Source organism: Ipomoea nil, unplaced genomic scaffold, assembly GCF_001879475.1.
Source record: "Ipomoea nil cultivar Tokyo-kokei standard unplaced genomic scaffold, Asagao_1.1 scaffold1895, whole genome shotgun sequence".
Lineage (NCBI taxonomy): Eukaryota > Viridiplantae > Streptophyta > Magnoliopsida > Solanales > Convolvulaceae > Ipomoea > Ipomoea nil.
Window position 1 is genome coordinate 328,847 of NW_017618323.1, and position 26,258 is coordinate 355,104.

Sequence of the window (26,258 nt, forward strand, 5' to 3'; positions counted from 1 at the left end):
GTTCAGATTATGGGACTCGTGTACTAAGAACCAATACGCATTACTGTTATGTGCATAGCCAATAAAGATACAGTCCACCATTTTAGGACCTATCTTTAATTTTTTTTATGTGTTGGCACCAATACTTTCACAAGACACCCCACACTTTCTAGTACTAGTAGGAAGGTTTTCTACCGTTTCATAGCTCATAAGGAATCTTATCAAGCTTCTTTCTGGGAAACTTATTTAAAAGGCAATTGTTTGACAAAACCGCCTCACCCCACATACTTTGAGGTAGGCCCGAAATTATCAACATCATATTAATCATGTCTTTCAATGTGCGATTTTTCCATTCGGCAACACCATTCGATTGAGGTGCGTAAGGTGGCGTATGCTCGTATGTGATACCTACACTTGCACAGAACTCACCAATATGTGCTTTGTACTCACCACCTCAATCGCTTCTAACCTTCTTAATCCTCCGATTAAGTTGGGTTTCCACTTCATTCTTATAAAGAATGAATTTATCGACGGCTTCATCTTTGCTCTTAAGCAAATACACATAGCAGTATCGTGTGCTATCGTCGACATACGTGATAAAATAATTATTACCACTGCGCATTTGTATTGATCTAAAATCACATACATCACTATGGATTAACTCAAATGGTCCCGTCTTCCTTTCAATCAGTTTAAAAGGAATTTTCGTTTGTTTTGCCTTAACACAAATCTCACATTTGTGCTTATCATTAATTTGAAATGTATGAATATGGTCCAAGTTAATTAATCTATGTATAGAATTCAAATTAACATGACCCAGTTTATCATGCCACAAACACGAAGACTAAAGTAAGTAGGTTGAATAAATAAAGTTTTCATTAATCACAGTTATTACATCGAGCTTCAAAAGCCCATCTAGTACATAACCCTTGCCTACATACATTCCTAATTTCGACAAAACAACATTTTCTGACTCAATTAAACACTATTTGGAAGCTATTCTTGTTCAACAATGAACCAGAAACTAAGTTTTTCCATAGCTCCGGTACGTATAAGATATTGTTCAGAATCAGCTTTTTCCCAAAGGTCATCCTGAGAACCACTTGCTCATGCCTTCCACAACAGACTAAGCAGAGTTCTCCATCCATAACTTCTCACTATTAGTCGTCTCGAAGGTAGTAAACAACTCACGGATGGAACACATATGTCGGATCGCACCCGTATCAATGAACCATTCTGTTTGGTTCGAACCAACCAGGTTTACCTCGGTCACCATTGCTGAGAGGATATTTCAGACTCATTCTGATTGACCTGCACCACGTTAGAATCAGAATTATTATTCTTCTTCTTAGGTACTTTACAATCAGCCCACTTGTGACGCATAATGCCACAATAGAAGCATTTTCCGTGGAATTGCTTCTCATAATTCGTGAAATCCTTTCTGCCTAAAGGCAACAAATGGATAATAGGTTCCATTTGAAAGGTGTAAGTGAAAAATAATATGTTGGAAAAATAGCATTAAAATGGCATAAAATGACATATTAAGTGGTTATTTTGTGGTACAATTATCAGTGGGGTCCACTTCCGATTTGGGTCAGGTCAAAGTGGATTCGGGTTCTTCATAGTGAGACGAAGAGATTGATATATTGTACGCTCAAAACGGATAATGGGTGAATGAGATATTGATTCTCAAAGTAGACCCATTGAGTTGGAAAAATGTAAGGGAAAAGTGAGCTTTGTCCCACATTGATTTGGAAAGAGGATTTCACCCCCCTTTTATACAAGAGCTCTTTTGGAGCTTGTAGAATTGTATAGCATAGAGGCTCTCTCGCGCGGGGGGGGGGGGGGGGGTGCAAATCAAATTCCAACTAGAAACGAGATCGAACAGGCTTGATTCAAGCCCGAGCTCGTGTGTGGGGGCACGAATGTCGTCCGGAAATTGGCTGGCCTTGCGGGCTAAGTTATGCCAATTTCTGTACAGTTTTCGAACACTATATGGCCACACCACGAGAGATCACCCGAGATCAAGTGATCTCTCGTGCGCTGTCATGAGGTCACACGAGAGTCTCGTGTGCACTGAAGCACGAACTTTCGTGCATCCCGAAAGTAACTGAGCTGAAACAGCGCGGACCATTCGTTGGTTCTGGACTGTTACAGGATTAATCTTGTATTAATTCCATCTTTTGAATTTTGAGTTAAATCTCAATAATGGTGGCTGTTTCAGGTGTTACAAATCGTGGATTAAATGCTAAACTAAATGTTATTGATTCCTCACCTCTCTCGTGCGCTGTCATGAGGTCACACGAGAGTCTCGTGTGCACTGAAGCACGAACTTTCGTGCATCCCGAAAGTAACTGAGCTGAAACAGCGCGGACCATTCGTTGGTTCTGGACTGTTACAGGATTAATCTTGTATTAATTCCATCTTTTGAATTTTGAGTTAAATCTCAATAATGGTGGCTGTTTCAGGTGTTACAAATCGTGGATTAAATGCTAAACTAAATGTTATTGATTCCTCACCTCCTATATAAGAAGGGGTGTAGCAGCAGTGTTTCGACACAGACTGAAAACAACACACACAACACTGAAATTCCATTTTCCCAGCTCCAAAACCTCTGCTCCTACTCCCTTCTTGTAGCTGTGTTCGTCCCATGCTCTAGTTCGCCGGGTTCGCTCGTTTGGGTGCTCAAACGTCGAACCGTTGTACGTTTTATCCTGGGAAACCTAGGCCACAACGCTCCTAGCACTTTTGGGAGGTGGCAAATAAGGTTTTAAGGAAAGAAAGGCACCTTGCCTAACTCGTACATTTCTTTCTTCCTTCTCCTTCTTTCTTGTTTTGGATTATGCTTTTAAGCAAAAATCCGTTCTTTCTTGTTAATTTGGAATTATAATCTAAGGATTATATTTTCTTTTGGTTGATATATATTGGTATATCTTTTTCGTAGATATACATTTATATATAACTGTTGGGTCCGTCTTATATATATTTGTGTGTGTATATATATATTTCGGATATATATATCCAATAATATTTTATATATATTTCGTGTGTATATATATAAATATTATTTTACGGATATTAAATCGATTGTGGTTCATTATCACCAACATAATATATGTTGTATAGAATATTTATTGGCATCATATTTGTCAAATTATTTTTTAGAATTATTTTTTAGTTTAAGTTAGTATTTATTTTATTGCTCTACATTAATAGATACATCATATTAATTATGCCAGAGGTCTAAGAATCAGAATTAACACTTCCAAAATGGTACTTCGAAGAGTAATTCGATCAATATCCATGAATGGTGGTTCAAGCGGTACCCATGAAACGGTGCCTGAAGGTTACGAGTGGCCAACCATTTGGTTAAACCGAATGGTTAAGTCAACCAAGAAGTCAATTACTCAACTGAATGGTAAACACAGTTTTACCTCTCGAACAGTGGCTCTGAGTTGAAAAAAAATATATGAAAGTTTGGCATACGAGGCCGGGCGTACACGAGTCAAGCCTATTCAGGCTCATTTTGAGATTTGATTTCCACCTCATGCGCGCGAGAGAGAGCCTCTATGCTATATAATTCAACATGCCTTTAAAAGGTGTTTGTATATAGGTGCAAACCCACTTCTCAAACCAATGTGGGAGTGCTTTTACAAAGCCTTTCCACCTTCATTTTCCAACTCATATGAGTCTACTTTGAGAATCAATTTCACCTATTATCCGTTTTGAGTGTACAATATATCAATCTCTTCATCTTACTGAGAAGTACCTGAATCCACTTTGACCCGACCCAAATAAGAGGAGTAGACCCCACATATATTTGTACCACAAAAATACCCACTTACTATGCCATTTTATGCTAAAATTCAAACACACAACATATGCTTAATTAATATGCACACATCATAACTCTTCATATGCACACGTGCATTTTTAATTTTGCCAATTAATCACATCCATAGATCTATCTTTTTTAATGTACCAGATTAGTTCTCATGTTCTTAGTAGGGGAATGGTTCTCATAACCTTAGTACCTCTAAAGTTTAACTTTTAGTGAAAGCAACCTACTGACATTTTCAATATAAATCGGTCAAGTATGGATAATTTAGATAATAAAATGTTTTATACATTGAATTATTTTATTTGTGGTACTTAATTTTTTGATAAAATAATAAATACAATTATATCAATGTATAATTATATGTTTTTAAAGTATACAATGTAGATAATGTGTAGTGACAAAATTTTTAGGAGCAAAACACATTAACCTGCTTTTCAAATGAACATTTTTGTGTTTGAATTTTCAAGCTTTAATTAAGGAATGGGTGACTGACAAATGACAAATGACTATGGTGTGAAAACTTTGCCTCAAACAATTCATCAATACCTTACTAAAAGGGCCCCAAGAACGTGAGGGCATAGTAACTACTAGCAGAGTTCTCCATCCATACCTTCTCACTATTAGTAGTCTCGAAGGTAGTAAACAACTCACGGTTGGAACACATATGTCGGGTCGCACTCGTATCAATGAACCATTCTGTTTGGTTCGAACCAATCAGGTTTACCTCGGTCATCATTGCTGAGAAAAGATTTCGGACTCATTCTGATTGACCTGCACCATGTTAGAATCAGAATTATTATTCTTCTTCTTAGGTGCTTTACAATCAGCCCACTTGTGACGCATAATGCCACAATAGAAGCATTTTCCGTGGAATTGCTTCTCATAATTCGTGAAGTCCTTTCTGCCTAAAGGCAACAAATGGATACTAGATTCCATTTGAAAGGTGTAAGTGAAAAATAATATATGTTGTGTAGAATATTTTTTGGCATCATATTTGTCAAATTACTTTTTAGTTTAAGTTAGTATTTATTTTATTGCTCTACATTAATAGATACATCATATTAATTATGCCTGAGGTCTAAGAATCAGAATTAACACTTCTAGAACGGTACTCCGAAGAGTAGTTCGACCAATACCCATGAATGGTGGTTCAAGCGGTACCCATGAAACATTGCCTGAAGGTTACGAGTGGCCAACCATTTGGTCAAACCGAATGGTCAACTCAACCGAGAAGTCAATTACTCAACCGAATGGTAAACACAATTTTACCTCTCGAACAGTGGCTCTGAGTTGAAAAAAATACGAAAATTTATCATAACTTAGCATGCGAGGCCGGGCGTACACGAGTCAAGCCTATTCAGGCTCATTTTGAGATTTGATTTGCACCTGACCTCATACGCGCAAGAGAGAGTTTCTATACTATACAATTCAGGTGCTTGTATATAGGTGCAAACTCACTTCCCAAACCAATGTAGGACAAGTACTTTTACAAAGCCTTTCCACCTTCATTTTCCAACTCATATGAGTCTACTTTGCGAATCATTTTCTCATTCCCTTATATTCTTTTAAAGTATACAATGTAGATAATGTGTAGTGACAAAAAATTTAGGAGCAAAACCCATTAACCTGCTTTTCAAATGAACATTTTTGTGTTTGAATTTTCAAGCTTTAATTAAGGAATGGGTGACTGACAAATGACAAATGACTATGGTGTGAAAACTTTGCCTCAAACAATTCATCAATACCTTACTAAAAGGGCCCCAAGAACGTGAGGGCATAGTAACTACTTGCAGAAGTACTGTAGCGAGAGCCACTCTCTCTCTCTCTATATGGGGAAGCCATAAGCTCTTCCATGGAGCTTGGAACCCAAAAATCTTAGTCCCAGTGTCCCACCATCTATTTCATTGAGCTGTGTTTGGGGTAGGCTAGCTTATCTTCCTAAACTACCTTGTAATTTCTGGTACCACAATACTCTCTCTCTATCTCTTACTATGATTTGGCAGCTTTCCGAGTTTTTTTTAATATTTTATTTTATTTTTAGTAACTGGACCACTTTTTCACTGCCTAGCTATAATGTGTGTGTTTCCTTGTATAGCTGCCTTGCCTCCACTAAGGAAGCACATATTTAACCTGTCAACTTTTGCTTCTTTTTGAGTGCTTCTTGATTGAAATTTATTACTTCTACTACTAGTTTTTGCTCTCTTTTGAACCCTCCCATATTCTTTCTTGAAATTTTTCTTTCTATTCTATTCTGGGTTCTTAAGAAGATTGGTAAATTTCACTACTTTGAAAACTTTTGATCTCAAAAGATTCATATTGAATGGGCTTAGCATAATAGCATGTGTTTTTTTAGTCAAATTGAGGTTTGTGGTGTAGAAAATTAAGCATTTTTGGTGAATAGAAGAAGAGTTGAGAGGGAACTTGAATTGGGTTTTTTTGGTTGAGGGTTTGTAAAAAAAAGATGGGGTCTTGGAGCTATTTGTCTGGGGGTGGGGGTGGGGGTGGGGGTGGGGGTAAGGGTTTAGTGTGTGATGAATCTGTTTCTATGAGTGATCATGGAGTTGCAAGAAGTAGAAATAATGGGTTGATGGGTTGGGAATTGAGTGGGTTTGAAGGCATTGGGAATCAAGGATTTGTGGAATTGGGTTCTCAAGATTTGGTGAGAAAAGCTGCCATGGCTAATAACAATTCCAGAGGTTTTGCAGGTTTTCACAATGTGTTCTCTAGGGAAGATGATTCTTCTCCTAATTCCAGAGATTCATCTCTCATTGACTTGAAACTTGGGGGATTTCCTGATCATATCAAACCCCCCAAGCCCAACAACACCTCTTCTTCTTCTTCAGCTCAGTCATCTGCCCCAGCCAAGAGATTTAGGGGGGGTGGGGGAGGAACCAATTCCCACCAGACCCCCCCATATTGCCAGGTTCAAGGCTGCAAGAAAGATCTCACCTCTTGTAAGGACTACCACAAGAGGCATAAAGTGTGTGAGGTTCATTCCAAGACTGCTAAGGTCATTGTGAATGGTATCGAGCAACGCTTTTGCCAGCAATGTAGCAGGTCACTCACTTAATTTCTACTCCTTTCCTTATTAATTTCTGTTAGCGGAGATCGGTAAAAGGCCAAGTCTAACACCAGTTGCTGGGATTGTTGGGCGGAGGCCAGTAAAGGGCTTAAAAGGCCAAGTCCAGCACCATCGTCTCGAAAATGTATGGCGGTATAAGAAAATAAAGTTGTATTTTCGCTACTAGTTATAACTTTTGGTGCTAGAATGGGGGAATTGTTGGGTGGAGGCCTATAAACGGAAAGTGTAGCACCCAATGGTTGGGGATTGTTGGGCGGTGACTGGCCAAGTCCAGCATCCAACATCTCGAAAATGTGTGGTTGTATAAGGAAATAAAGTTGCTCCTCCGCTACTAGCTATAGTTTTTGGTGCTGGGAGGGGAATTATTGGGTGAAGGCCAGTAAAAGGCCAAGTCTAGCACCCAGTGGCTGGGAATTGTTGGGCGGAGACTGGTAAAGAGTTTAAAAGGCAAGTCCAGCACCCACCGTCTCGAAAATGTTTGGCAGTATAAGTAAAGCCTTCACTGCTAGTTATAGCTTTTGGTGCTGGAGGGAAATTGTTGGGCGGAGGCCGGTAAAAGGCCAAGTCTAGCATAGCATCCAGTGTCTCGAAAATGTGTGACGGTATAAGGAAATACAGTCTTGATCCTAACACTTTGATAGACTCTTTCATAGCCAATTAGGCTGCACTGCCTTAAGAATACAAGAACTAATTTCCAGATTAACTATATAGGGGTAATCTTGAGTCTTATATGCTAAGTTGACATGTGCATTTGGTGTTGTAGGTTCCATTTACTGGCTGAATTTGATGATGGCAAACGCAGCTGTCGTAAACGCTTAGCTGGTCACAACGAGCGTCGAAGGAAGCCTCATACCGGTATGCATTCTGCCAGAACAGGGAGGCTTTTCCAGTCATATGCTGGTAAAAAACATATGGTCTTTTGATCTTAGATCTCATAATTACTGTATGTTATATCTTACCATTCAAATAAGGTAACCAAGATTTTGTTCTCCTAAACTGATATGACCATAGTGTGAAATTTAGCAGTTCTTGGATTTTAGCAGGTGAACTGTAGTTTTGAAGATCTGTATAAACAATTTTTAGCTCTGAAAAACAAAACATTTGCAGCTACTAGGTTTCAAGGGACAGCTTTTTCGACATCGTCTTTTGTTTGTCAAGATATACTGCCCGGAAGCCTTCTGCATCCGCAGAAATACGAGACGAATGATTGGTATAGGAATGTGAAAGTTGAGGAAGGGACGGATTTTTGCCCTCAACTAGCAATTCCTTTAACAAATGGTTCATATAACTCGGAGAAACATTGTCCTCATGAGAGTAGTAATTCGTATCTACACGAAATGGCGGGGCAAGATTTCGTTCCACGGGCTGTCTATCATCATAGCACGACGTTGGGTAGTGAAGTTCTGAGCTGTTCTATTCAGGGCCTGTCTGGGATATCGAATTCTGGGCGTGCTCTCTCTCTTCTGTCATCCCACTCGCAGACTTCCGGGGCTCATTCCCTTATCAATCCGGGGACTAATGAACATTATGATATGGCACAAGTATCTGAGAAGTTGTTGGGGGTTAGTCCACCTGCCTCAACAACCGCTTTGTCTCCATCTGAGGATGCTCGCTTGCAACAGATGATGCTGTTTTCTAACGCTGCTCAGACGTATGCAATCAACCCGATTGTTCAAGGATCGGGATATGTGAATGTGAAGAACCAAATTTCTGGCGAAGAACAACATGGCCCTACTATCGATTTGCTTCAGCTCTCATCACAGCTTCAAAGAGTGGAGCACGAAAGGCACTCGGTGCAAGTGAAGCAAGAAAGTGGCGCTTTCTCTGGCCTTAGAATCACCTGACTGGTAATATAAATCTTATCTTCTTCATCTGTTAATAACATAATCTGCTAACTCCATATATACATTGCCCTTCACTGTTTAAGTGTTCCTCTTCCTGCCTTTCCAGCTAGCTAGCTATCGATCTGAGAATCTATCGAGGAAGCACAAAGAAGCCAGGAAACGTTTGTGGTGTTGATTCTTTTCGTTTACTTTTTTCGTGTGCTGCTGACAATGCAACTACTGTTCTTTCAAACTTCTTCTTCTGCTTTCATATGCAAATCATTTGGTTTTCTCTGATGCTTAATTGATGCAATAATAATCATGACTTTTTGTTGAATCCCATGTTAAGTTGTATATGAATTCATTCTCTCCCTCTTCCCCTTGTTGCTTTACTATCAAAAAAGCAAAAATAAGAATCTTGTTTCAGTATCAGAATATATGTTGAAACCCTTTATGTTAATTGTGTATATATTGTCTAAGAGGAATGGAATTGAACCAGGAATCACCTTTCTAAAGCCACGACCAAGTTATGCCCTTAGATTATAAATCTTTGGTGTATATTTTGTTGTTCTTTAACTCAAACAAAACTACAAATTCAACCATCAATATTTCTCAAAACCTCCATGCTATAAATCTATCTCAGGATCTTACATCTAAAAAAGTCAGGGAGCATGTTTTCCCTTTTCGGGAAACCATTCTCCTCATTATGGTTCAACCAATACTCCAATAGTATAGATTTTTCTTTTAATTTTTTTTTTTTTAACTTTTACAGAAATTAGCCTTCTATACCTAAATATAACCTTAAATAAATTTATTAAATAAATGTATTTATCATGCTGGGCCAATCTGTCGTTATAGTATAGTAGTGGGTATTCTCACTATTCACCCGGGTTTGATTCTCGGTAACTTTGATTTGATTATCGAAAATTTTTATTTTTTTTGTAATATTTAGTTTAGTGTTTGATGGTTTTATTGGACTAGACCTACCATGAATTGGTAATCTGGAATATTTTAAGTAATGAGTAAAAGAATTAAATAATAAGACATTGTAGTATAAGGGCAAATTATGCCCTGGACCCGTGTCCACAGTGAATTGTGGACACGGGCCCAAAACGACGTCGTTTTTCAAAAAAAACGCGTCATTTAGTTATTAAAAAAAAAAAAAAAAAATTACGCACGTTTTGCCGTTAACAGTGTTATTTTTTTTGGATTATGGATGTACAGTTATGTAATTATAAAATTATGAACACAGAGCTCTAACATTATGAACTTACAATTATGAACATATATAGTGATAAAATTATGACCATGAAGCTTTAAAATTGTGAATATAGAGCTTTGAGGATTATGAATGTACAGTTATGGAGTTATGAATCTACAGTTATGGAGTTATGAATCTACAGTTATGAGATTATGAATCTACAGTTATGGAATTATGAATGTACAGTTATTGATCGAATTATGAACAAAGAGCTCTAACATTATGAACTTACAATTATGAACATATAATGATAAAATTATGAACATAGAGCTCTAAAATTGTGAACATAGAGCTTCGAAAATTATGAATGTACAATTATAGAGTTATGAATGTACAGTTATGGGGTTATGAATGTACAGTTATGGAGTTATGAATGTACAGTTATAGAGTTATGAACGTACAGTTATGGAGTTATGAATGTACAGTTATTAATAATATAGTAATAAAATTATAAACATATACTCCTATAACGAAGCGGTCTGAAATTTAAAAAAAAAAAAAAAAAAAAAAAAAAAAAAGAGAGATAACAGTGCCTAACGGCACTGTTACCCGTGTCCAGCAAGCATGCATTGGACCTTGCTGGACACGTGTCCAACGCATAACCCCTTTCGGTCCATAATAAAATATGGTCTCAAAGTTCAAGCCCAAGATACAAGCCTAGGCCCAACAATGGGCCTATTATAAGACTCAATTAGAAATGGTTTTGGCTTGAAGCAAAAACCTAGGATAAAATGATTGAATGGCTAGTGAATTTGATCAATTAATCGTTATACCCTACACCACGGCGCGCGTAGCATTGTGCGCCGCGCGTCTCCCAAAATGACGTTGTTTTGGGGTCGTTTTGGGAGGTGCGGTAGGAAGTTGCTGTGATTATGTATATTTATTCACACAATTATGTATATTTGTTCATACACTTATTTATATTTATTCATACAGTTATGTACATTTTTTATACAATTATGTACATTCTTTTTATACAATTATGTACATCCGAATCAGAAAATTTGTGCGTATTATGTTAAGAGTTGATGTGTATTATGTTAAAAGTTTATGTTTATTATGTATTATGTTAGATTATGTGTATTATCTTTTAAAAATAGTATGTATATTTTGTTATATAATTATGTACATTCATGTATACAATTATGTGTATTCTAGTATAACATTATGTACATTTTTGAACATGGGTTTTTTTAAAAGAAAAATTAACTGCCATACACTGGGACGGGAAATTCCAAAAATAAAAAAATAAAAAAATAAAACGACGTCGTTTTGTATTTGGACGGACAGTGCAACACGCGCCGTGGTGTAGGATATAAATTGCGGAATTTGATGATGCTTAAAAGCTTGAAAGGGCCCCTTATTTATAGTGTTCAAGGCCTCGGGCTTCTCTCAAAACAAATGGGCACCATTTCCTTGTCCTTCTTTACGATAGCCTACCACACGCCCCAACCCTTTCTCGTGACCAGTCACGATTGTTGGCCACGTCCATGGGCTAGTGGCTACATCCGACCGCAAGCTGGTTGCACCTAGAGCCACCACAGCCCTGACTGGTTATGTCATAGCCAACGATGGGTTAGCGGGCTAGTTGCTCAGACTCCCGACCGCTCCTATTTTGCACCCAATCCCTCTCCCTTTCTGCTAATAACGCAGCCACTAAGGCTCGAACTTACAACCTTCCAAATAAAAGTCCAACCCGAATACCATTGAACCACATAGTCCTGGTAATCCCTTTCCCTTTCTACTTCCTCATACTTCTACATATACCCTAATAATTTCCCAACAATTTCTACTAGCCCAATTCTCCTACCCCAACCCAATAGGCCTATACCTCGAGCCCCATCATAAGTTCCCCACTTCTAGTTGTTTGAACAACTAGATGAAGTAGTAAACACTAACACGACTATATTGCATCACGTTCTCTACATCCAACACTAACACGACTATATTGCATCACGTTCTCTACATCCACTCTTCTGTGCCTGAACTTTCTCTATTGTTCTGCAATTATTCTCACCCTCTACTCTTGGCCTGATAGGCTCTAACCACTCTCTAATCCCTGAAAACTCCAACCCAAAATCTTTAAATATCTTTACTTAAATGTTTTGACATTTCGATTGTTAATGAAAATTGATGAAGATTTAACTAGTCTAAGATTAAAATTTTAATATTTAAATATCTTTACTTAAATGTTTTGAATTACAGTTTGATTATTATTATTATTATTATTATTATTATTATTATTATTATTTAAAAAAAAAAATTACTAATTAGATTAAAGCTTGATCATCCCCTGTCCCTAAAAACTCATTGTGGGGACAGGAATGGGAAAAATTTCATATCCCCAACAACAACAACAATAATGTCATTTCTATCCTCATTTTTAATAGCTCAAACATTTATTTAATGAAGAGGGAAAGAAATAGCCACTTTAAAAACAATTGAGGGGATAAAGTGGTTACATAAGCTACACAGGGAGAAAATGTGCTATAAGTAAACAATTCAGGGGAAAAAAGTGTCATTTCCCTTATTTTAATTGAATTAATTATTATATGTTTTATTTTAAAGATTTACAACGTTACCTTAAAAAACTTCTGTTAATCGATTAACCGATTGATTAACCAAAAAAAATTCGATTCGGTTAACCGATTGTACATCCCTAGCCCCGAGCCCCATCAATCTTAATGCATAAAATTTACATATTAAAAATTCCATAAATATACTACTCCGTATTACCCCCCCACACACACACAAACAAAACAAAAACAAAACAAAACCCAAAAAAAAAAAAAAAAAAAAACGTTAAATTTAAAAATTACTCGCCCATACAATTTATTTGTTCTAATTTCATTTTTAGTTTAACCCAAAATGTTACGGAGTATTTACTTTGTTAATTTAAACACCACTAATAATTTCTTTAATCTTTAATCCTTAACTTTCTATGTGTGCCTCAATTCACACCTTTAAAAAATAGACAAAAGTAGAAAAGATATCACATCTTATGTATTTTAATTTCTTAAAAACGTGTAAAATACAAATAACCCTAACAAAATATGACTAACAAAATAAGTATACAAAACTTTAATGAAATAAACAAATAAAGAGGACTTGATTTATTCAATAAATAGTACTCCATATATATATATATATATATATATATATATATATATATATATATATATATATGATAAGTAGACTTATTAATCCGTGTAAACGAGTTCGTTAATGTGTTTACAGGATAATGATACGAACACGATAAGGTTAAATACAGGCCCACTTGTTAAGGCCAATGAGTTATATGTTTAAACTCAATCAATGATTTTTAAATGGTTTCAACGAGTTTACACAATAGACACGTTTAGTTAACAAATTTCAAATCTACTAGACAATAAATTGTTTAAAACTCATTAGACATGCTAATATAATTTTCTTTTTAAAAATAAGACTTTAATTAGAATATATATTTTTTTTACTAAACCTATAATTAAATCAACAAAAATATTAAAGATATTTAATTCATAAAATGATACAATAATATCTAAAAATATAACTAATGATAATATTAACATGTTAAACGGGTTGACCCATTATAAAGAATTTTACCATGCCAACTGAATAATAAATCATAACATGTTAAGGGTACAGTTTAAACTTTAAACACTAAACAGTGATCTTTGTGTCCAGTTCCATATCATATAAATAGGCTGTGTTTTTAGGAAGTGACTATATATCTATTTATATATATTTAGAGACCTTTTTCAAGGTGTCGTTGTAGTATAGTGGTAAGTATTCCCGCCTGTCACGCGGGTGACCCGGGTTCGATCCCCGGCAACGGCGTAGGTTTTTGTGGTTTGCATGTTTTAATTCCGTCACTCCCCCCCAGGCGGCCGCGTCGTTTAAGTGGTGTGAAGGGGCGGCTGGCGGTGGCGGAGGTGTAAACCCCAACACGTACTATGCATGTATTATTATTATTATATATATATATATATATTTGCATGTACAGAAATGACAGCAAAACGAAGCTTCCGTGCCGTCTCATTCACAGCTGTGCCGTCTGACTTTACAAGCCACCACCGTCTATAAAAGCCACAACTATCCATTTCAACCACTCCTTTTTTGCTATGCTATTTTATACCATAATACACAAACAAAACACACAAGAAGACTTATAATTCATATCCACTATCTTTGGTAAATCTTAAACGAGTTTTTCGCACTTTTGATCACACGAGTATTATGACACTAACAGGATTGTTCCGCGACTTTCAAATCTTACAAACTTGATTCACGACTATCATTTTTTTTAGCATAAATGGTCTTTCCGGCTAAATCTCCGTCCACGACTCAACCTTGTTATAAAGGAGAAAAAAATTCCGGTCACAAATGGACGGAAATTGAGCATGAAGGACCATTTGTGCTAAAATATATTATAGTCGTGGACTAAGTTGCAAGGTTCAAAAGTCGTGGGACAATCCTGTTAGTGCCACAGTACTCGTAGGACCAAAAGTGCAAAAAATTCTTTTAGAACTTATAAATTTGTTTGGTAAACATCAACTATATTTAGTAAAGATTATTTTAAAACGGGACACCGTTTCAAAATAAACTAATATCCACAATTTTCCAATTTTTAACTTTAAACTAGCTCATAAGCTAGACATGCCAAATAAATCCTCATTTACACACTCAAAACAATAATTAATCATTGTCATCATATCTTTATTGTTTACCAATCTTACAGGCAATATATTTTGTCCTTAATGGCATCAGCAAAGTCTTCTCTCTATTTTGTTCCTTCACCAAAACTAAACCTGCCAAAACAATGGCCACCACCAACTAAACATGAACACAAAGAGGAAACAAAACAAGGACAGGCTGCCAACAACAATACTCCATGCCATGTTATTTATTAAATTAAATGCATAAATAAATACATATATAGTTTGCAACTCATATAAATCAAACAAAATAAATACGCCGTATATAGGGGGAAAGGAGACGGCAGCCGCCTCCCGCCTCCTGCCTCCTCGTCACAATGTAAGCATGGACAAACAAGATGGATGATAGTAGTACAAAAGCCGCCTATGACTGACTATCGATCTAACATGTATGTATGCCTCTACTTAGAGCTGCCATTGGCTACTTTTGCTGCTGCGGGGGTGCCAGTTGGGTTCAGTTCATCCCAAGCTTCGATCCAGGTCACCATGGCATCGGCCAGCTTGTTGAAGTACTCGTCCACCTTCCCGAGCTTGGCCTTCACTTGTTTGGAGAGTTCAAGGTAGCATTTCTGGACAGTGGTGCAGTCCTTTGGGAGAGTGACAGACTGGAAGAATGGGATCAGTTCCTCTTGCCAGTAAATGCCCTTGTATTCCTTCTTGAGGTTCACGAACGGATTGCTTGCTTTGCTGTGCCAGATGTAGGGCAGGCCCGTCTTCACTCCCAATCCCAAGTGGTCGCAAATCACCTTCACGAATGACAGCCAAATGAAGCAGAAGATAGGAAATTTTGTAATAAGATGGAGTGCAAAAGAGTTCTACTACATGTACTCCCAAATCTTACTCCCTGATGTGGCGGGCTCTGATTTTTTTTCATGTGGGTCCCAATGCAAGTGTTTACGTGTTTGTGTGTGGGAGTAAAAGTTGGGAGTATAAAGTGGGAGTACACATAGTATTTTCCAGTGCAAAATAATACCTTGGTACACCACCCCGCCCACATGTCATCATAGCGTCCGATAGGCTGCCCATCACCCATGAGTCCAAAATACATAGCCGGGCCAATGAGTTCACGGTTGAATCCCAAATTCATACCACACATGGGAAAGAGCGTCCCCTTTGGTATTGTCATAATCGTATCAACATACCTGAAAAACAACCAAAAGGGGATTACCAATGGCATTAAACAAGTAAAAATACCAATAAAATCTAAGCATATATCACATGGTATTAGTATTAGTATTACACCTAGTGTTCCGTTCAAGAGGCTTGACAAGCTGGGTGGGCGCATCATAATCAGGGATGTTAAGCCAGAGGCCATGCGAAACAGCGGTGGGTACCCCTTCGCGGAGACTGAAAGGGTACCCACGGACAAAATCTGCACCTTCTCGGTATGGATCATACAATGTGTTGAAGAAAAACGGTGTTGATGGGGACAAGAGGTTCTTGATGTGCTGCTCTAGTGCATTAATGTCTTTGCCAGATGGATCTTTGGCAACCTACGTAATCCATAAAACCACATGAGATGCCCCCCATTAACGCCAATTTGTTAATAACCCGAAATTGAGATTAAGCATGCCAATTCAGATCAACATCAACATATATGCATGAAACACTAACTAATAATCTTCAAAAGAGATGAGTTAGGAGGGGGATAGGGTGACAATAGTGAAATGCCATCTACATTGTAGCTATGTTTAACAGCAATACAATAAAACCTTTGCAAGGTTGCTTTCAAAAGGAAAATAACATGTTAACAATGCTGCAAATAAAGAAATTAAGGTTGTTATATACAAAGATTCCATTCCAAATCCAATCATTTTGCTGGCACATCAATGTTGTTGCCACCATTAACATCTCATTTCAAATGCACACAGCTAAACACAGTCCCTCAATTTCTTTGCAAATATATAATGCAAACCAATGCAATTGAAATCAGATTCTGCTTAATAAATAAATAAATTATATAGATATGAATAAACTAGAAATCAAACAGCCTCAAACAATCAAAATCCCAGGTCCCAGATCCAATCAAAATCCACAAAGTTTTCACTACTGCAAAATCTGAAAACTTTCAGAAATACTACACTACACAGTTAAAGCAGATCAAACAAAACCAGAATCTTAAATAACAAGAAAAACAAAACCAATCAAAAAAAAATCCGACATTTCTAGCTCAATTTACCAGATCAAGAAACCCAAAAACACAATTTTTTAAAAAATCAGAAATTTTTACCAATGCCCTAACACAAAATGCTAAAAATTAGAGAAAAACTGAGGTGGAGACTTACAAAGCAGTCATCATCAATAGTGTAGATGTACTTCTTCTTGGAGACCATGTAGCCGAAGCAACGGCAGGCGGAGTCCTTGAAGGAAATGCAGGAAGCTTTGGGACCCAGAATGCGGTTGATATCGTTGCGGTTGTAGAGCTCATAGTCGAAGCCATCGGGCACGCGGATGGTCTTTGAAGGGTCGCCGTCTTGAACTATGATCAGATGGTAGGGCTGGAAGAAGGGCCTCCATTGCTCCAAGAAGTCGAGATTTCGGATCGTGGGGATCACGATATCCAGCTCGTCTTTCAGCAAAGGGGTAGCGGGAACTGAGGAACTTGGATTCGCCATTGCGGGGTTGAAATTGAATTGAAGAATTGAAGAAGAGAGGTGGAGAATGGAGATCCGATGCAAGGCGGAGTTTGAATATATAGAGGAGACTGAACTCCTGAAGAGAGCCAAGAATCTCCTCCTCATTTTCAAAGATTCCCTAACTTTTAAGTATAAATATAAATTCATCCCTTTAATTAATTTCTTTAATTATAAATCTCACCCCCATAGTTTCTATTCTCCTCATCTACCACTACTATGGAAATTGGCAATTAATTTTACGATAATTTTGTAACGCTGAATAATAATTACGGAGTATTATACATTATAAATAATAATAAAAGATATTTTGGTATTATTTTGTAACTTTTTTTGTAAATAGTATAGTAGAACTAAAATAATCTGTATTAGTCAACTACTATATAATGTGATGACACCTCTGTTACCATTTAAAATGTGTGGTCACACAATCAAACTCTAGTGAACATATACTTTTACCTTTGGAATAAGGTTCAAATTGGCCACTAAACGTAACCTGAAAATGCAATTAAGTCACTGAACGAAAAAAAAAAAAAAAAAAAGTGCAATTAGGCCACTGAATACTCAAAAACGTGCAATTAGGCCACTGAGCACTCTAAATGTATGCAAGGTTACCATCAATTTTAGCAGGTTACCTACTTATGTGGCAGCTGAGTTGACATTTTTTTTTATAATTTTAAATAATTTTTATTTTTAATAATATCTTAAAAATTTTGAAAAAAATAAAACGACCCCCCGTCTTCGCCGGCCACCCCGTCATTTTTTTTATTTTAAATTTTTTTTAAAACATTTATTACTAATATTATTTAAAAATTATTAAAATGTCAACTCAGCTGTCACGTAAGTAAGTAACATACTAAAATTGATGGTAACCTGCTATCAGGTGAAATTGTATACATTTGAAGTGTTTAGTGGTCTAATTGCACTTTTTTTCGTTCAGTGGCCTAATTGCAATTTCAGGTTACGTTCAGTGACCAAATTGAACCTTATTCTTTTACCTTTTAAAAAATAATGAATGTTTAAAAAAAAAAAAGTATTCTGTACTATTTTATTTACGAAAATAGCCTTATATTCAGAATATATATATATATATATATATATATATATATATATATATATATATATATATATATATATGAATGACAAAATAGGAAGTTAATTGAAAGAAAATAAAATCGATTAAATGTCTTGATATATGACATTTTATAATAATAATAAAAAAATCCATATTATAAATATATTATGGAAATGCTTTTAATTTCAATGGATTTAAAATTGTACAATGTGAAATTAACCATGTACATGCATTGTATGGGAACATGATTCTAAATCAGGGTTGGGCTATTAACTTATTATTACATGTTTTCAAAAAAAAAAAAAAAAAAAAATTATTACATGACTTTTACGGGCATGTTTGGTTGGAGAGAATTACAATTACATTTTCATTTAATTCTCACCTAATTTCAAAGGGAAATTCCTTCGTTTGGTTGGAGTGAACTGCAATACCGCAAAATTGTAAATTTCTTCATTTTTCATGAAATTAGAATCTCATGCCCCATTGGTATTTCAATTCTTTGGATTTTAGGAAAGAAAAAAAAAATAACTTTGAGACAAAATTACCCCCGTTTTTTTTAAACCTAATGTTTCCCTATCCATTGCATGAAAATTAATTACAATGTGTCCAGTTCAAGAGATACTGTAGATGAGTAGTATTTGAATATGTTTTTTGTGTGTGTGTGTGTGTTTGAATATACAAATGTGTCCAAGATAGGGATGACAATTCTACCTACACCCAATGGGTTCCCCGCATCTCCGCCTCTACGGGTTTTAAAATACCTGCACAATATGGGTTATGGGTGCGGGTATGAGGGAATTTTTGTAAACCCGCGAGGGTATGGGGCCGGGGCCGGGGAGAGGTATCCCCGCACCTACACCCGCACTTATATATATTGTTATTAGTATTTATTATTATATAAGTTTATGTACATTTTATAATTAAAAATGCATAATGAATTAAATTTCTTAGTTTTTTGTTAATGAAAATTAAATAGGAACAACACAAATAACATAATGAGTAAACACTTAATACAATTTATACTACCAACACAATTTTCGTTCCAATTAAGGATTAACTTCATTGGCTCTTATTAAATTTGAGAGTTATGTTCAAACTTATAAAAAAATCTATGTGATAATTAGAATTGTAGTATAAAATTTTTATTACATTTAAGTGTAATATTAATAATTAGACTTACCGCGCGGGTGCTGGGAATGAATTGGGAATGCGGGTGCGGGGGATATACCCCATACTCGTCATTTAAGATTAATAATAATACTTCGTAATAAGTATGAGCATTTTGGACTTTACACTACTTATTCCTTTTTAAATCACGGTGACTTGGGTTAGTAGACAGAGCCAAATGCCGGTGCGCACAAGGAATCTGCCCACTTTGGACATAATTCTCACACTGCCGCCGCCGAGGTTCAAACCTTGGTCTCTTATATCCCAAATACTGCCCACTAAACCATTAAGCTAAGCCTATGCGGGTCCCTTTCAATTGTCATGTATACGAAACATTGTAATTGAAAGTCTCAGTAATTCTATTCTTGCAAACCAAACACTAGAATTTAAATTCTCACTATATTCCCACATTATTCCTCTCACATGGAATTGAAATTCCTTTCCCTCACGGGGCGTTCGGTTGGAGGGAGTGAATTAGCTGGGAAAAGAATTGCAATTCTATGGGAGCGGGATAATATGGGAATAAAGTGATAATTTAAATTCCAATATTTGGTTTGCAGGACTGATAATTTCAATTTCAATGTATGATATACATGGAAATTGAAAAGGAATAAGTAATATAAAGTCTAAAATGCTCATACTTAATAATAATAATAATAATAATAATAATAATAATAATAATAATAATAATAACATTATTATTATTATTGTTATTATTATTATTATTATTATTATTATTATTATTATTATTATTATTATTCTAAATGACTAAATTCAGATTTTGCTTTTGAAATTTTATGTAATACGCTGTAAATAAATCGTATAATTACATAACAAAATCAATAAAATAGAGTAGACTACTAATTGGTTTTATATGTTGAGAGTAGAAGAAGAAGACACGCTATAATTGAAAGAGAGAGGTCAAAACATCAATTTTAGATTAAAAATGATAAGGGTAATTTTGTCTCAAAGTTATTTTTTTTCTTCCAAAAATCCATGGAATTGAAATACCAAGAAGAGGGGGGCATGAGATTCTAATTCTTTGAAAATGATGGAATTTTAATTCTGCAGAATTGCAATTCCCTCGAATGAATTTGCTTGCATCCGGAATTATGTGGGAATTAGGTTGGAATGGAATTGTAATTCCCTCCAACCAAACGTCCTGTCATAATTCCCCTCCTCCTACCAAACACCTCGTTAATTTTTGGCAAAAACTTGTGTGAAGGATTCGTAAGACAGGATACGTTGTAGACAACTAGGTGTGTAAGCTATTACAATTTTAGTTATAAGTATTACAATATTTATCATTACTAACAATCAATTTTACTATAAATAATATTCCCGATGTCTCATTTTATCTGTCATACTTACTATTCATTAGTCAAACTCTTTCTTCTTTGTTCATTTTCTTTACTATTTTTTACTCATTTTAAAATTTAATTTATTTATTTTTAGTGTTTAATAGTAATTTTAGTTTAGTTTCTAAATATATAAATTTTGTATATTAATACTAAACTTAATATTATGAAAAATTGAATTAAAAATAACTTCAATCAAGCGTAGTTAATCGAACCAGACACATAAAATGGGACGTGGGGGTATCACACTTTTATATATAAGTATTACAATATCTATTATAAGTAACAGTTTATTTTGAGTTCAAATTAATATTAAATTTTCTACAATAAGTATTACAATTTCTTTTATAAGTAACATTTCACAAAAAGTATTAAAATTACACTTTGTAAGTATTATTATTTTGGTTACCCAAAGGTATCATACTATCATTCAATTATTCCGTCTCAACGGTCGGCACACTAAATGGTAGGGGATTGGGCAAATGGTTTGCTCCATTCACATGGGTGGGGATCAAACCCCCAACCTCATGCTTAAGGGACGAGGTGCTGAACCACCACACCAACTATGTTGGTTATAATTATCATTATTTTAGTTATAAGTATTACAATATTTATCATTACTAACAATCATTTTTACCCTAATAGTATCATAATTTCACATATAAATATAAATATTACAATATATATCATAAGTAACAATTTATTTATTTCAATTTGGTATTAAATTTTATGATTTATATCCTAAGTAACAAGCAACTATTATAGATTCAACCCGTCTGACGGTATGGTCTGACACAAGTGTAACTTTTAATTTTTAAGGGTTCAATTTCTTTAACAATTTAAAATATATTAATAAGTAAAAAAAGCAAATAAAAATAAGAAGTAGAAATTCGATAATAAACACATAATTTTGAAAATTGACTTTGAGTATATAATACTCCGTAATAAATAAACATCCACATATAGCAATTCCGCCATAGTTTTAGGGTAATATAATAAATAAACGATCCATAGTTTTAGGGTCAAATTGAAGGATTCTTTTAAAAATTGGTTTCCTTGAAATTTAATTTTTATTTTATTTAAAAGATGAACTCAAGAAGTGTGATATTGTATTATTGTTTTAGGGGGTAGCATGAAAGAGTGAAAAGCAAATTTTAAGCGTTTCTTTAGGAAGGGAAAAAGTTAAAAGGGTGGCAAAAAAAAACATATATATAGTTTGTTAACGTAAAACGTCAAACGAGAAAGGTCGTGGTGGTGGTGCGTGAGCATTACCATATTTTTATAATTAAAAATTGAGTATATTTATATTTATATAATAAATGTGATATCTATCTATCTACTTAGGTAATAACTAGTATTTTCTATGCGCGATGCGCGAAAATAGGTGCCCAATATTAGATTTTAGATATTTAAATTATTGTAAATAATAATAATAATCTAAAATATTTTAATAAATTTAATATTTATAATTTAGGAATTAACTAACATATAACTCCAATATATAACGTGAATAAATTATTGTCATGCCCGCATGGGTAGCTCAACTGGTCATAGAGGTGAAGCCCTGGAAGAATGACTAGGGATCGAGTCTCACTAGCGGTAGTGAGGGTGGCTTCACCATGACGGGCTGGGGTGTGGGGGGCCCTTAGGGTTGGGGTTCAACCTTGGAAGAATAAGATGCATGCACATGGTAACAATAGTGGGAAAAATAATAGAAATTATAATGGTAGGGGTATGTTTGTTCAAAATATTGTATAGTAAAACTTTTATAGTATAATGTATTAAAAAAATGTAACAGAAAAAACGGACATAAATGAAATGTAGAACCATTATTCAAATTTATTGTGTTTTTATTTAGATAATAATTATCTAATAATAAGAGCACCCGCATTCTGACAGTGTTAACTTTAGTAAGAAATATTCCATTAACAATTTATTATTCTTAACTTACTCATTAATTTCCATAAGAAATGTCTTATGTTCGAAACTCATCCCAATCAAAGTTGGTATATATAATTGTTGAACATATAATACATATATGTTAGAGTTTATTAAAAAACTAGTTACCACACGCGCATTTCATTGTAGTGCACTACAAAACTGTGTTCAATAACAAGATGTGATAAGGAGCATGATTAAAAAAAAAAAAAAAAAAAAAACACACACACACACAAAACCCCAAAGATCGTGATCATAGCGGATGGCCAGCATTAGTAAGAAAGATAGCAACATGATTTTGCTCACGATAACCATGTACAAAACGTCAAAAAGCACATCCCATTGGCATCTAAGAACATTCCAACTTCTAATAGGTTGTGAGGTCCCTTGAAATTGAAATTGCCTCATAATAAGTGTTAATTTGTGTTACTTTTACCCATGATTATTACCAAAATTGATTGGTCTTGGTAGATTTGGAATCAATTTGTATGTTTATTTGTTTACTTTTGGTGAATAGGTGATTTGAAGGTGATCACATTGGTGAAATTAATATGAAATAATAAAGCTAATTCAACATGATTTTGAGCTATTAAAGTGTTTTGAAACTTGGAAGGATACGAAAATTCAATAGGGTATGAAAAAAATCAAAAGAGTTAAGAACGGAAGTCACGCTTAGAGTCGTGGTACAAAGCACGCTCACGAGAAATAGTGAGGTAGCTGAAGGCAATATGAGGAGCTAGAGGTGCTGGTGAAGTGGCGACGACCATGACCATCAACGCGACTCTTAGAATCATAATCTAAAGAATGGTAGTTGCGCTGAATGTCGTGATCACGAACTTTATGTGATCTTTGAAATTAGAATTAAAAATCTTAGAGTCATGGTCAACATCACGATTACGACCATCTATGTGACTTCAAGGGTCCGAGAACCAATCTTGGCTATTGCAATGCAGATCATACTCTGAGATGAATCATAGCGCGACAGAGTAGAAACCAAAATTGTGTCTAGTGTCATGGTAGATGGCATGACAACAACTTCCAACATAATCGCATCCCAAGTTACATATTAATTGGAGGTTATTTTTTTAAGTCTAGGTATTTTTTGACAATTTTAAACTTGGAACACAACAACTTTCTCTCTATGTTCCTATATGATAGACTAGCTACTTCAAATCTTCAATTCAAGTTTAATTTTACATCCTAGATTAGATTTCAAGCTTCAATTCAACATTGTAATCTTCAACATAGGATAGACTAACTACTTCAATTCAAGTTCAAATTACATCCTATATTGGAATTCAAGCTTCAGTTCAACATTGTAATCTTCGAAAATTTTTAAGGATTAAAAGTATTTTTAATTCTTGTTCAATTCAATTCCATTTTTTATTTTTTTTGTTTTAATGGTGATTGGTCTTCATTTCCACTTGTTCTTTTACATTTTGTGCTTACAAATGAGTAGCTAAATATGCAAACCATATGCATCTCATCTCATATAGCAGAAACTTTGGTGATGTGCTGCCAAATATTTGAAGCCCTTCGCCGAGATTGAATATTGCTCAAGTCGATATATATCATATCTCATACACTTGTTGCCAAGAAACTTGCCCTCTTCAATGGTGGTGCTTAAGGCGTGAAGGAATGTGGACTTAATTATAAATTTTTTATTTATTTCTTAAGCAGCTAGGTCAAAAATAAATATTGGACCTTCTAAAATTGAGGCCATATGTTGTTGGACATTATGCACGAGTAGAAAAGCGACCCTACTATCAAAAAAGCGACACTTGTTGCAGGCAATTTATATCCTACACCACGGCGCGCGTTGCACTATGCGCCCAGATGCAAAACGACGTCGTTTTAATTATTTTTTTTTTTTGAAATTTCCCGCCCCAGTGAATGGCAGTAGTTTTTTCTTAAAAAAAAAAAACCCGCTGTTCAAGAATGTACATAATGTTATACTAGAATACACATAATGTTATACATGAATGTACATAATTATATAACAAAATATACATACTCTTTTTAAAAGATAATACACATAATCTAACATAATACATAATAAACATAAACTTTTAACATAATACACATCAACTCTTAACATAATACACACAAATTTTCTGATTCGGATGTACATAATTGTATAAAAAGAATGTACATAATTGTATAAAAAATACACATAACTGTATGAACCAATACACATAACGTTGTGAACAAATACACATAACGTTGTGAACAAATACACATAATCTCAACAACTTCCTACCGCGCCTCCCAACACTACCCCAAAACGACGTCGTTTTGGGAGGCACGCGGCGCACAGTGCTATGTGCACCGTGGTGTAGGATATAACGATTGCTTGTTGCACTTGTTAGTTGGGCCATTTGGACCAAATTTATTTTCTTTATTTATTTGCAAAAGTTGTAGCCCATTACATTATTTCAAGGATCTCGAGTCATATTAATCTAACTAGTTTTTTTACGCGCTTTGCGCGAATGAAATAATGCCCAATCATTATTTTAAATAAGTATTTTAAAGTATATCAATGCAATATTATATCGGAGATGTTTATGCATAGGTAAATAAATATTAAATTTGTTTATATAAATCGATAATTTAAAGTATATAACTGCAAGATAATATATGAGATATTGATTTTATTGTCACTAAAATAAATGTTTGTAACTTTGTAATAACGTTAGTCTAAATACTTAGTCTAAAAATAATAGTCTAAATAAATACTACTTTTTGTTTAAATTTCTCTAATTCTTTTTAATTCTCTTTTGGGTAGCATTGTCATTGTCTTCATCTTCAATACATGTCCTCTTTTTTATTTATTTATTTATTTATTTATTTATTTATTTATTTATTTATTTTATTGGTAGTGTGTCGTGTGCAATTAGGTTACTGGTGGTAGCATAGATGGATTCATCGTGCAATGAGATTATGGTGTAGGAAGCTTTAATTAGATTTGCATTGTTGTGTACATTATGGGATCTTATTTGTACTATTAACTCTTTATCTTACAAGCACCTATTCATATTTATGCGTTGTGAGATGTGTGTCGTAGGTTATCATGTGAAAGTATTAAACAAAATATTAATATTTATTATATCTGTATAAAATACTTGGTAAATAAATATATATAACATATTTTGTATTATAACTTTGATATTTAATTACAAGATAATGTAAAAAAGAAGACAATGGACAATGTAGTGAATATAATAAATTAATAAATTTGAAGATAATGAATTTTTGAATTGTTGAAAATAAAGATAATATAACTAATTAAATTATATCTCTTTTTAAATTTTTTATAATGAATAATTTTTTTTAAATAAAGGAATTATAGACATCTACTTCTAAATTAATTAAATGCATATTATTAT

General features: G+C 34.6%; 2 protein-coding genes and 1 non-coding gene across 4 annotated transcripts; 2 read left to right on the top strand and 1 right to left on the bottom strand.

Annotated features, from left to right (window-relative positions):
* Window positions 1-5,631: 5,631 nt before the first annotated feature.
* Window positions 5,632-9,157, top strand: LOC109193491 (squamosa promoter-binding-like protein 6). Of its 2 annotated transcripts, none has more exons than XM_019344331.1 (4): window positions 5,632-6,877; window positions 7,666-7,802; window positions 8,010-8,749; window positions 8,853-9,157. In XM_019344331.1, exons 1-3 carry the CDS (start codon window positions 6,282-6,284, stop codon window positions 8,744-8,746), a joined length of 1,470 nt encoding a protein of 489 aa, XP_019199876.1. In that variant the 5' UTR covers window positions 5,632-6,281; the 3' UTR covers window positions 8,747-8,749; window positions 8,853-9,157. The 2 variants fall into 2 exon arrangements, with proteins under 2 accessions (XP_019199876.1, XP_019199877.1); XM_019344332.1 differs by having other exon boundaries at window positions 7,666-7,757.
* A 4,594-nt stretch (window positions 9,158-13,751) lies between these two features.
* Window positions 13,752-13,823, top strand: TRNAD-GUC. The gene has a single exon. It is a non-coding gene; the product is annotated as a tRNA-Asp (tRNA).
* Window positions 13,824-14,859: 1,036 nt separating this feature from the next.
* On the bottom strand, window positions 14,860-17,440 carry LOC109193585 (UDP-arabinopyranose mutase 1). The gene is made up of 4 exons (XM_019344460.1): window positions 16,987-17,440; window positions 15,944-16,194; window positions 15,675-15,843; window positions 14,860-15,447 (listed from the first exon to the last, which is right to left on the bottom strand). The coding sequence occupies exons 1-4, from the start codon at window positions 17,314-17,316 to the stop codon at window positions 15,103-15,105; spliced, it is 1,095 nt and encodes a 364-aa protein (XP_019200005.1). The 5' UTR covers window positions 17,317-17,440; the 3' UTR covers window positions 14,860-15,102.
* Between the last annotated feature and the right edge of the window lie 8,818 nt (window positions 17,441-26,258).

Coding starts and splice junctions, on each gene's coding strand:
- LOC109193491 (XM_019344331.1), top strand. CDS start 6,282: ATGGGGTCTTGGAGCTATTTGTCTGGGGGTGGGGGTGGGGGTGGGGGT. Junction 6,878..7,665: donor TTTTGCCAGCAATGTAGCAG/GTCACTCACTTA, acceptor TTGGTGTTGTAG/GTTCCATTTACTGGCTGAAT. Junction 7,803..8,009: donor GCTTTTCCAGTCATATGCTG/GTAAAAAACATA, acceptor AAACATTTGCAG/CTACTAGGTTTCAAGGGACA.
- LOC109193585 (XM_019344460.1), bottom strand. CDS start 17,316: ATGGCGAATCCAAGTTCCTCAGTTCCCGCTACCCCTTTGCTGAAAGAC. Junction 16,195..16,986: donor CTATTGATGATGACTGCTTT/GTAAGTCTCCAC, acceptor TGGATTACGTAG/GTTGCCAAAGATCCATCTGG. Junction 15,448..15,674: donor GGGCGGGGTGGTGTACCAAG/GTATTATTTTGC, acceptor TCATTCGTGAAG/GTGATTTGCGACCACTTGGG.